We start from the raw sequence: 12,967 nt of genomic DNA on the forward strand, positions 1-12,967 counted from the left end.
AATAATAAAGTTTCTCTTAATTTGTATACATCTTAACTTATTTATTTATTTTGATTTAGTTAATCAACCCTTAGTCCCAGTCTGCGTTGTACGTTTGTTTTTCAAATGATAAAAAACATAAAACAAAACAAGAGGAATAAAACAAAAGCTGGTATTTCCGGCTCCGGCGTAGATTGAGCAGCCAATCAGCGTGCGCGACTACACCAAATCCGGAAGAAGGAAGCAGAGTCTGAAAAGAGCGCCTTGCTTAAAACAGTGGAGACGTTACCTGAAGGTAAGACGCTTCAACTCTCCCGATATATAAACTACAAATAAACACATTTCATGGTCACACAGCACGTTGTAGTTCACACTATACTACACTACACTATACAACGCTGAGGTAAGGAATAGCTTTCATGTATTGACATTTTTGCGGGGCTTTTTTTTTTGGATGTTGTGTCATATTTTCATATACAAGCGACGCTGTCGTTTTGACAATCACTAGCTTCTTCATTAAACATTAATGAAAGCGCCGCGTTAACGTGTTGTGTATGTGTCACGTCAAATCGTCATGGGTAAAATATGCACACGCTGTTTTCACGTCACGTTCACTTTGCTACTTTACTTTGTCCTGTTTATTTTCAATGTGTCTTCCGGTGTTTCAAAGTTCCTGGCATGCTAGGGTTCACTTAAAACGTCATATAATGGATGTTATGTAAGCTAGTTCCTTACAAATAACAGTCGAAATGTCTTTATTTGTCTCATGAGAATGTCATTTGAATAGAAATAATTTTGCATCATTATTATGCATGTAATGCTTTGCACAGTCTATGTCTTTTCTTATATACAGTATTTTCCTTTCTATATGGTTTTGTAATTTTCCTTTCTGTTATATTCACGCTGTTTTAGGGTAATGTGAATATACTGTTTTGTATCTTCTACATGTGGACCCAAGGAAGGGTCGTCTAGTGGCTAATGGGGATTCAAAAAACTGAACTGCAAGATAGTTGATGATTATTTTGGTTTATTCAGCCCTATGCTCACTTCCTTTTCCAAGCATGTCAGGGAACTACAGTGGCCTTCACACACCAAAAAGGATGTTGTTCTTTGTTTGCTTTGTAAGCTTCCTCTTCAAAATGCAAAACGTTAGGGCTGCATATTGAGTTAAATTCCTGAACAATTCTTTTTTTAATACTACAAATTTAATTTAATAAATAATTTACACATGCAGTAACTTTCTTAGTTTTAGCCAGCCTGGATGTCTTCTTGTAGTAGAACATGTGTACAGTCCGTGCACTTGAGGTCTTCTCAGCATATTATTATTCATTAAAGAAGTGCCAGGTTCTCAAAAACAAACACAGTCACACTCACACACAGGTATTCACCCCTGTCTTCATCCTTTAGTTTAAGCAATGCGCTCCGTCTCTAGCTGCCTGCACACCTTGAGACAGCCAATCACAAGCACTGTTAGATCTCATACAAACACCATGTTGCATGCTCATTGGGATTGATGAAAATATTATTAGGGCCCGAGCAACGAATGGCAGGGGCCGAAACGGCTCCTGGCAAGAATTTGTGCGAGGAACAAATTTGTTAACTTGTTATATTGTTATCCTTCAGATTATTATTATTATTGTTGTTATTATTATTATTGTAATATACATGGTCATTTTTGAGGGGGTTAAAAGTGCAGGATTTCTTCCCTTTATTCGCAACATAGAGAACAAAGTGCATAAAGTCTATGTATTGAACGTGGATGAGACATCTGTTAACGTAGCTTTTTCCACAATTATCCCGCTGTAAACTCCCTCTTCTTCAGTCAGGTAACTTCTTCCTAAGTTTCCCTCATTCATTTGAGCAGCATAGCCGCTAGGAGACATGAAGTAGTGACGCCCGGCAACTGGCAGGGACTGTTTACTTTAGAACGCCTCCGTTTATTAATTGAAATATTGATATTTGCCCTGATGTATTGATTATTTATTGCACAAGGAAGGGCAAGATATATCACCAAATCAATATTTTGACCCACCCATGTGTCTGACTCCCTGTGTGTGTGTGTCTCTGCAGTGTCCTTTTATTCCTCCGCCTCCATCACTGTGACCATGAGTTTCCTCAGTGGTCCAAGCAGCAGCACCATCCAGGAACAGAGAGACCGATGGGAGAGAAAACGCACCCGCACGGCCAAGGAGTTGGTGAAGACTGAACAGCAGTACTGCCAACAGCTGGAGCTGGTCACAACTGTGAGTAGCAGTGATGAGGTGCTGGTTTAAGGTCACAAATGTGTCAGACTTTGACATGATACGTCTACTTTTTTTATGAATAGTATGTAGTGTTTTAAAAAAAAGTTTTAAGAGTCTTGTGCCCTTCTTCACAACCACAGATGACCCTCACTTAGTGAAATTGCTGAACTGTATCATAAATTTTATTATCGCATTAAAAAAGGTTTATGAGGCTTTTTTCTACTCTAATTTTATGTATTCCTCATCCTCCAGTCTTGTGTGGCAAATGCCACCAAATTTGTTCTGACCAAATTTCATGAAAAACAACTCTTTAACTGTCCAATATGCAACATTCTGCCTCTCAAGATATTAGTAAATGGATATAATGTTACTAGAGTACACTACAGTCCTTTACTAGACTACTCACCAGTTAGACAGACACTAAATTAGGGAGTTAAAGGTGGTTTGAAATTCATAATTTACTTTTTTGTTTGTATCAAGGGTATATAATCAAAGATGATTTATGTGGGCATTCCATCAGAAACATGTTTTAAAATATACTGAACACTAATCCCAAAAGCACATCAAAGAAGGTATATATTTTTTTGTTTTTGTAGGCAAAATAAGTCAATTTACAGGAAAATACTGTACATTTCTAATTCCTTCTAATTGCAGATTTTTTGACAGATAAGGCAATACTTCTTTAAAATCAAGTTTCAGTTTAATAGTCTCTGTGTAATACATTTAAAAGTAATGAAGCATTACCAGATTAGATATCATTGAAATATAAATGACTACTTACAATATTAAAATGGCATCAAACATGTATATATTATATAACTTTTTGTAACTGCTGTAGAACTGTCAATCAGTCAATTGATTATTCGTCAACAATTCTAATAACAAATTCATCACATATATTTCATGAAATATTTTTTTTTCCTGCAATTTCACATTCCTTAAATGTTAAAATGTTCTGGTTTATCTGCTCCTCGAGGACATTAAACTGAATATGTTTGGTTTGCAGACACCAATTTAAGGTTTAGGTAACACCGATTAACCTTTTACACCACTTATATTTTATAGATCAAACAACTAATCAGTTAATCTAATAAATAATGGTCTTTGACATGTTCCGCCAGTGGGAACTGGCCTGACATACAGACATAAGGTCAACTAATAACATCTTAGCTTCCTTAAGTCTACAATAATTTAAGAATACGTTGGGTGCTATTATCTTACTGATTTTTTTTGGACTGGAAACTAAAGTTTGTAAACCGCTCACTTTCCAGAAAGTTTGTGTTTGTTCAGTACAACACTCCCCAGCTTTGCCTTTCAATTGTTCAGTTGTCCCACTGCTACGTTCCGAAGTGCAGTCTCTCTGTTCGGTAACAGACTCTCGGTAGAATCCATGTAATCTTCCTCAGTGAGGATAGAGAGCAAACTTTTGCAGCCACCACCTCATTTCTACACAATTACTTCCCCTTCATCCGTTCACCTCAGTTAGGAGTTATTTTAGGCTTAATGCACATTCAATTTGCTGATCTCATTTTCACTACAATTGACTTGAGAGTAGCACAGCTGGTGCAACATCCCTTTGGCCTTTTTCCTCATATGTACCATGAAGTCTTACAGAGCTATACAGGGTCTTATATGTTTGTTGCAGTCTGCTCCTGGATTTGGGCAAATTATTAAGATGTCAGCAGTGAAGGCACCTTCTTATCTCATTCTTCAGTGGCATATCCAATCAGAGACGGCACAGTTTCGTTATGAATCCGGATGATGAGGAATTTTCTAATTCTCTTTTTCCGCTGTCTTCTTTCTCACAGTACTTTGTGGAAATCTTGAAGGCCAAAGGAACCCTGAGGCAGGACATTAGAGAAAACATCTTCAGTTCAATTAAAGCAATTCACTCCATAAACCAGTAAGTACCCTGTGAATAATTAAAAAAATATCTATGCTGCTGGAAAATGGTGGTACGTACAAGGATGGGGGATTAGCAGGTTTTCTCTTGCGATAAAATGTAGTCAAGATACGCTCTCATTTTACCAAAGTATAGTCCTTATCTTCACCATTAGCAAGGGTCAATAATATCTAGTGGATGCATTACGGCATATCAGTTGGACAGGTGATATCGCAAGACGAAGGCTTTATTGTTACCATTGAAAATTCATGAAATGTCGTTACCTGTATGACCTTCTGCCGAAGATCTGTGGCCAACTGGAAGGGAGAGCTGAGGAAAGCTCATCTTAACTTGCATGTCTAGACATGGAATTGATCTCCTGCTATGAAAGCGAAAAAACTCCAAATGCACTTGAAAGACTTGGGGAAAGTTCGGTTACACAAATAATAAGCTGATGTTTGAAGTTGTGTGCAAGCCGAGGCACTGCATCCAACTACTGTATCCATGAATCAATAAAGAAGGAAAACAGAGCTCACGGTAGAGATGGGTGTTTGAAAGCTTATACCAAGTGGTGAGATTTAAACCTTGATCCTTTCTATGTTAGTGATAACAATATTTAATATTCTCACTGGATTTCTGTCCCACAAAGAGACGTGAGGTCGATCACTGTTTGCACTGCCCTTCTGTGGCATCTTCTCCGCTACCTCGCTTGGAAGGACTTAACAGCTAAGCTAACACAAATGCTTCCACACATATCTTTTCTTCTTCGTCTTTGGTGTTGTGCTTTTGGTGTTGTAACACATCACGTCATTGTTTTTATGATGCGTCAACAGAGCATTCAAAGTGGATCTAAGGCCAAGTTACACTCACAGTGCCCTGTGCTGGCCCTCTGATGTGCTTCTAGGCTGTATATTTTGAACTTGAATTATAGGACTGGACAATAAATCAATATTCTACCAGTATCGTGACACGAGACAAGATATTGTCTTAGAGTCTGGATATCATCATATATGGTGATGATGATAGGCTGTTGCAGTACTAATATTGAGGTATGTAGTCAGTCATGATACTTATACTTAAATTAAATACAGATTAAAAATGCAGACTCAATATTATATACACATTATATAAAAAAATAAAAAAATTTATAGAATATAACTAATTTCAGTAATTTTTTGACTTCTGGTGGGCTGTACGTTTGACACCCCTGATCTAGAAAGAAAGAGAACAACATTAAGAAGGTAATGCAGTTAAACAGCCAGAAAACAGAAATTGATACATTTTATTTTATTTTATTTTAGAGAAACTTATAGTAATTCTAATGTATTGTCAATGTATTGAACTTTTCTCCTAAATATGCATAGTCCTAACATACGGTGTTAATAAGTATATTTATTCTTATATTTTTATACTATCAATTGATTCTGGATTGAAGCTTGTAACGCCTTTCAGAATAAAAGCTGATAAAAGTTACATTCATGTCACTTTATGATCCACACTATAGACAGTGGTACCTCATGGTTGGTTATATGGTTCCATAAACTTTGGTTTATGCTGATTATTTGATTAGTAATTAACTATTAAATGAATCACCAAGTATTTTGATAAACAACTGATCATTTTGAGTATTTTTGATGAAAGGTGTTTCATTCAGATGAATAGGAATTTTCCAGTTACTTTGTTTAAAATTAGACATTTGACATTGACACTTTTTTCTATTATCTGACATTTTATAAACTAAATAACTCATTACTTGCACCACTTAATGACTAAGAGGCCTACATTTAGTCTGTGGACTAGATATCCCCAGGCTGCAGTTAAGCCCACAAGAGGGTGGATCCTAGAAATTAATATTTCACATTAAAAGCAGGTGGGTTGTGGGTGGGAGAGATGAGGCCTAATTGATGAGGGAAATATATATTAGTGCTTTACAAAATCTACTGCTGGTGTGATCATGGAAAGTAATTGGGGCTGCATGCAGTTTCAGGTGAAGTGAACCAAGCATTGCTAATGTGGACACTCATGGAAAAATATGCTGGGAGCAACATCCTGAACTGTATTGAATAAAATTACACCTTATTAGGTTCAATTGCTCCTTAACACAGATATCTAATGGTAACAACTCAGTGTATTTGAGGTAAGAAGACATGGTCAAGAAAATTACCTGCTGACAAGGGTTATTTATGTGACTTTGAGCGGCAAATGGTTGTTGGTGCTGGACAGGCTTGTCAGATTATTTCAGAAACTGCTGAAATACTGGGATTTTGTTGTCTAAAGAATTAAATGTGAATATTGTCTGGTTTCTTTGCTCCATATGCACTGAAATGAAAATTGTTAGCTGAAACCAAAAAACCAAAATCGGAAACACTTGGCCGAAAGCCACAGACAGACACACAGCGGCACGAGCGGGCAGTGCACCGCTCCTGCGCTGTGTGCTTCTCTGTCTCCAACGCAGCTTGGATCATTTCTTTTCGCACTCTCCACATCCAACGATTGAGCACAGTCTCGATGAAGTGCAGGGGATCCAAGTGAATGTCGCGGGGATTTCGTAATCTGTGCTGTATGAAGCCAAGTTTCACTTTTGCGCAAAGAGACTTTCCAGCATTTAATAGGTGCTGTTCCCACATCTTGTTGGAACCGAGTTTATTGGTGTTCCAAAATGATCTTGGAGGGAATAGACAGGCGCGTGCTGGCCGCAGTATTTGCATATATGCGTCATAACAGCGTTTTGTTTTGGTGGTTTTGTTTCGGTGTTAAAAGTCTTAAGGCCGAAAACTGAAAATGCCTTTTTTTGGCAATTTTCATCCATCTCTTTGCGGCGGAGACATGAACTAGCGACACCCAGCGAGTGAAACTGGCAGGGACTGTTTACTTTAGAGGGGCTTAATTGCTTAAATAAGATATCGACATTTGCCCTGGTGTATCGATTCATTTATTGGACGAGGAAGGGCGATGATAAATCACCAAATTGATATTTTGTCCCACCCTTAACACTTAGTGTTAAGAAGTTGTCAGCCAATTTATTAGGTACAAGAGGCACCTAATTGAGAGGCGTTAATGCTACCTCTTTGATAGTTGCCTCGTGTGCCTAATAAATTGGCTGACAATTTATGTGATTGATTACTTGCACAGCTATAATGTGGCAACATGTTTACTTACTCTTTTATTGTTTTTTATTTTTAATTAGTGAAATAAATCAATCAATTGCAGATTACTATGTGAACTGTGGATGTGAAGAACCCACCAGATTTGCACTCTGAACACTCTCTAATGGACAAATCATATACTGTTTAGTCTGAGACGGCGTGACAAACTACAGTGCGAGTGGTTGGAGTACTTCTGATTGGGAAATTCCATTTCCATACAGATAATGAGCAGTGAGGGTTCCCACATCTCGTGCAGACTGACGGGCTTTCTTGTTGAGAGCGGTAACAATGAAGATTGAAGTATGAATTACACAGTCCCGTGTATTGAATAAATGGTTCTGCTGATCTCATACATCTTCATTATGAGCCCCCTCACTGAATCAATGGTTGAAACATAATGGGCAAAGCACTCCATTTAAAAAAAAAAAAAAAAATGCTCCACGGAGACTCACATGAGTTCATGGCAGACTTATTTACCACTGTTAAGTGATTGATTATAGATTTTCCCATATTCTTTTCACTTTCTGTCACTCTCACATTTGATATTCATTGGGTATGTGCGTGACGGTAGAGTAATTGATAGCAAGTGGTGATAATTAGCTCTCGTAGATGAATGTGTGCGACTTTGTTATCTCTGTGTCACACATGAGACATTGGGTATATAATATCCTGTAATGATGAATTAAACAGGCTGACAATAATAAAAGTCCATGTTGTTCCCACGTCTGTCAACAAGCTCACTGTAGCAGTTGACAGCTGCAGTTGGACCTACTGATGCATTTTCTTGTGACCAAATATGTCCATTTAGTGAAGTAGGGCTGACACTAATGATTATTTTCATTATCGATGAATCTGACAATTATTTTCTCAATTGATTGATTAGTTATTGGGTTAATGAAATGTTGGAAAATGTTAAAAATATCAATCTATGTTTCCCCAAACCTTGAAGTGATGATCTCAAATGTCCTATTTTGTTTACAAACAAAGTGTTCTTATTTAACGAGTTCTTTACTATATATATATACTATAAAATATTCAAATTGAAGCAGCTGAAAAATCTTTTAAAAAAAACAAAAAATCTCACTCAAACTAATAATTGATTAATCAAATAATCATATTTGTATGACGTATTGCTAATGTATCGTGAATCTGGTCAGATTAATAACTGTGATCAGATTATTTTTTTAATTAGCTCTGAATAGGGTTGCAAATGTTGTGCCAACTAATAATTGAACATGTTAATAATCAATAATTGGTTAATCATTAATAGATATTAGAAACTCCATGTTTCTCCATTTTTTTTCATTTTATTTTTTCCACTTTTTCTCAACTAATGAAGGATTATCCCATCTCATATTATCTATATCTATATATTTCAGTTTAAATTTGTTCGTATAACGTCACAAATGATAATAATAGCTCTTCAAGGCAATGAAGCTCTTGCTTAAAAATGCTGCTTGTGTCTGTTAAGCCAGGCTCCAGAGAACACACTCTAAAGGCATGAATGTTCCTGGGATGCACCGATCTCCGGATCGCTTTCCACTGCTCAACAGGATTTATATTTAAACAGAAAGCGGAGGAAATTTTTATTTCTTCTGTTTCAGTGCGGTTCAGCTGCACTCTCTTCTGCCTGAGTCATGGCTGTATAGAAGCGAGGCCCCAGCTTCGTCTCATCTCCAGGCGCAGAGACTGCACACCTGCTGCTTGCCCCTAAACTCCAGTCTCACCATGTCCACCTCCTAATCCCGTCTTTCACTGAGCCAAAGTGTAACACTCTCGTATCCTCCTCAGTGCCGAGGATTGAGGAAGTTGCATTGTTTAAGCATCAGCTTGTGCACCACCTCACTTTTATAGTTAGCTCTAGCTTGTCAGGGATTCAGGTTTTATGGACTCTGTTAAGCAGCATCCTTGTCTGATACAGCAACACATCCGGTGCTGTGTTTTCCTTCTGCACTGGTTTGCTTGAGTTGGCTTGATATCACCTTTTTTGGTGTCCAATATAATGCCAATATTAAAAACGGAATGCTCCGTGCTGCTGCACGTTTGGCATTTGCAACCCCCTCCCCCCCATGTTTGTCACTTCATGGTGGTGGTGAATAGGTCTAACTAACGATTATTTTCATAATCGTTTAATCTTGATTATTTTTCGATTAAAGGAGTACTTGTTTGGGCTGTAAAATGTCAAAAAATGTTGATTTACCAAACCTAAATGTTGACATACCAAACGATGTTGATTTACCAAACCTTACCTACCATACAATTGTTGTTGAAATGGTTTCTGAAATAGAAAGACTGTTTTTAATTATTGAAAATAACACTATATTATATATTTGTGTATATATATATATGTGTATATTAGGGGTATATATATATATATATATATATATATATATGTATATATATGTGTATATATATGTGTATATGTATGTGTGTATATATGGTTATGTATGTATATATATATATGTGTGTGTGTGTGTATATAGAGAGAGAGAGACAGGTTATACATCTATCGATATATATCATGTTTTTTAATTATATAACTTTGCATGAATGTGATGTCTTGTTTTGACAAAATGTTTATATTTGTATATGACATAGTTTCTTTAAATTATTCAACATTTTCAGTTAGTTCTCAATTATTCCCATAAGTTCACATAATTCCCATGGAACCTTTCCTTTTTGGAATAATTCCAAAATTCCCAAAGACAAGTTTCCATGGAAAAATTCTGGAAATGACTGGGAATTTTCCGATAGACACTACAGAGAGTGTTTTTAATGATGGTAACAAAACTGATGCGTGGCTATTTTTAGGTATAGCAGTATATCCCAGCTTTAATAACAGGCTGCGTGAATATATTGATACACCATGCTATTTCCTCTGTTTATGGGGAACAGAAACAGATGTAGTAATCCAATTAATCCAAGCTTCTAACATGATGGACAGGAAAAAGCTGTCCTTGGATCCAGTCAGGATGTGATGTGATGAATATGAAGAGGAGAAGGGTCCTCAATAAGAATAGTTGTGGACTGACATGGGGTGACAGGAGTCGCTGCATCAGCACACCCTGCAGTTCACTGAGAGCAACAGCACACCGCTCTACTACATTTGTTTCCTATCTGTGATATTAGTTTATTTCAGTAATTAGTCATTAATGTTCACTTGGATGCCCATGCTGTGCAATAACAATTAGTATTCCTCTGCTCAGGCATTTTCCCCAAATGAGGGAATCTCACCCTGAATTGTTTGGTCAAGGTTGTGTATCCCCCACCCCCCCACTCCAGATGTCACAACTGCTTGGAACTGATGTGGATTAACGTGACACGTGCAGAATGCTAATGTTATCTCTTTCCTGCTGCTGATGGCCAGACAATTTAATTGCTGCTGAGGAGAGAGAGGGTGGAAAAAAAAAGTATAAAAATGTAATCCATGATTTCATATTTATCATAATAGCCTCTGGCAGTGAGAAGGGCGGGGGGTACGGGGACGGAAACACAGTTTTTCCCGCCCTTTACCCTCGTTAGAACTCTCCCGGCTGCTCCTGCATCTCCTGATTATGAACAGAGGCTACCTTGGCACGCAACTTCATTAAAATCTATTTAAATCAACTTCAGCGGGCAAAGTGCTCCTTTTTACAGCATGTATGAACACAAGTCTCAGGGAGCATCATTAGAGTAAGACTCTGTGTATGTGTGTGTGTGTGTGTGTGGGGTACTTCCTCTAAGTTTGGATAACAAGCTCCTTCACAAGTGTCAACACCACCAACCAATTGCGTCCGTGTTACTGTAATGTGCCTGACAGGCTGAACGATTGCTTTGCCTCTGCCTTGATCTAGTTGTTTTGTTCCTGAGTTCAGCAGGCATGTTCTCACTACAAAGTGGCCCTGGGTGCCCTGAAGACAGAGCCACCATCTGGGTCCCAGTTAATACGTCACCCACGGGGGAGAGGCCTTGAAATGACACGACAGCGCCTCGCCTGTTAAACCTCCCCCATTTACGGGGAAGCGAATTCCTCTGAACTTTGTTCAACCCCTGCACCGTCTCCAAACATGTGTGCCTTTGCTTAAGGTGATATTTTTAAGATGTGTTTGAACGCCTCCGTTCTACTCATGCAGAGCAGCAGTTCATTGTCAGATAGAACTGTGGACAAACTTGGTTCCACTTGGGATTAGGGATGACTTGATACCACCCCCCCCCCCCCCCCCACACACACACTCTCTTCATCACTGCAGTGTGGCATTCCGCACTCAAATTCTGGTCACATGGCATTAGAGGCAGGCATCTCTCTTTAACCCTCATATGACCATCATGATAATCAGGCTGCCTATGGCTGTAGTATTGTCAAAAAAATCCAATGAGTGAGTGCTTCTGCCCTAGTTCTAGGAGTTAAGATAATGAGAAGGAGGCATGCCAAGTCCTGTCATCACCAACAGGATTTGTAAAAGAAGGGTTAAAGCCTGAGCTTATGTGAAAAATAATAATTTTCCGATATACGATACAGTGAATTTGTGCAGTGTCAGACTGTTACAGATACTGTATATTGTACTGACTAATCTGTAGCTAGGATCTTTTAACCAACAATACTGGTACTTTTTATATTGGTATTTACTGACACCCTTATTTAAGGATGCACAATATTGGACTTTTTGCCAATATCTGATATTATATATTATATAATGGCCAATATATCTGGAGTGCTTCAGTTCTTCCCTGCACTAAACAGCAAAGGTAATTTAGTCTCTTCTGTAGTGAATTAACGTAATATTTTTCATGCTCATATCACAGCAGATGTAGATGGTAAATTTTCTTCATTGTACAATATAAATAAACCTCTAGAGGGCACTAGCATAGATGTCAAGGAGGTAGCACCTTTTCCAGCCTGTTAGTCATATTGGAGGATCTTGCCCTGTTTGTGGATATACGATAATATTATTTGAATACCTATGTTGTGCCGATAATATCATGCATCGCTACCCTCATTGTGTAAGCACTGGTTTCCATGATACTTTCTTCTGTTGCGTGTTGTGCTTCTTGCTTCTGTTGCATTGGTTGTTTAAGGAAAAGCATACCATTTGCAGTGGCAAAGGAGCCGATCACCTTTTTGAAGCAGACATACATTGTGTTTAACTTCCAAGTTTAGGTATTATTATATGTACAGTGGCCTTCAGGTGATATTAAAAAAACAACCACCCTCAAACATCATCTCTAGAGCCTGTGTTCATTGGTTAATCTGTCAAAGAAGACATTCCCCCAGTGTTGATGTTAAAGAGCTCATTCAACAGTAACACTATATATTGTAACTAGACAAAATCCTGGTCCTTAAAAAAAATAATTGCAGGTTTTCTGACCAAACAGCATAGGGGCCGGGTTAGGACTATGCTCATTAATTTATAAGCAACTACAGTAATAATGTACATAATTCTGCAAAATGCTATACACATATAAATATGACATCTGGTGTTATACACAGTTCACAGGAAACAGATCTTACCTTTATGGCCATAATGACAAACCACCAGTTTAGAATAAGTGGGTTTTGCAGTTTCATAACAAAAGTTAACCTAAGTTTGCCTGTGAGTGACACAGCTGACAATATAGCTCTGGGTGTCACGTGACGCAGTTCACTTATGTCACCAAGAAAAGCTCCTGCAAAATTGAAAGTGCTGCTTTCAAGCCATCAAGACTTCACTTTGAAGTTTGAGTGGCAGCCTGTTGCTGTA

At 37.9% G+C, this 12,967-nt stretch overlaps 1 protein-coding gene across 2 annotated transcripts in view; it reads left to right on the plus strand.

Moving 5' to 3' along the window:
• Nucleotides 1-228: 228 nt before the first annotated feature.
• arhgef39 (Rho guanine nucleotide exchange factor (GEF) 39) overlaps nucleotides 229-12,967 on the plus strand; it is a 56,931-nt gene continuing 44,192 nt past the window's right edge. For both annotated transcript variants that reach the window (XM_058623493.1, XM_058623494.1), the window contains exons 1-3: nucleotides 229-274; nucleotides 2,050-2,222; nucleotides 4,031-4,125. In XM_058623493.1, coding sequence (XP_058479476.1) covers nucleotides 2,085-2,222; nucleotides 4,031-4,125 — 233 coding nt within the window. In that variant the 5' untranslated portion in view covers nucleotides 229-274; nucleotides 2,050-2,084. The remainder of the gene's footprint in view (nucleotides 275-2,049; nucleotides 2,223-4,030; nucleotides 4,126-12,967) is intronic.

The sequence above is a fragment of the Solea solea genome, chromosome 3 (assembly GCF_958295425.1).
Source record: "Solea solea chromosome 3, fSolSol10.1, whole genome shotgun sequence".
NCBI classification, from domain to species: domain Eukaryota; kingdom Metazoa; phylum Chordata; class Actinopteri; order Pleuronectiformes; family Soleidae; genus Solea; species Solea solea.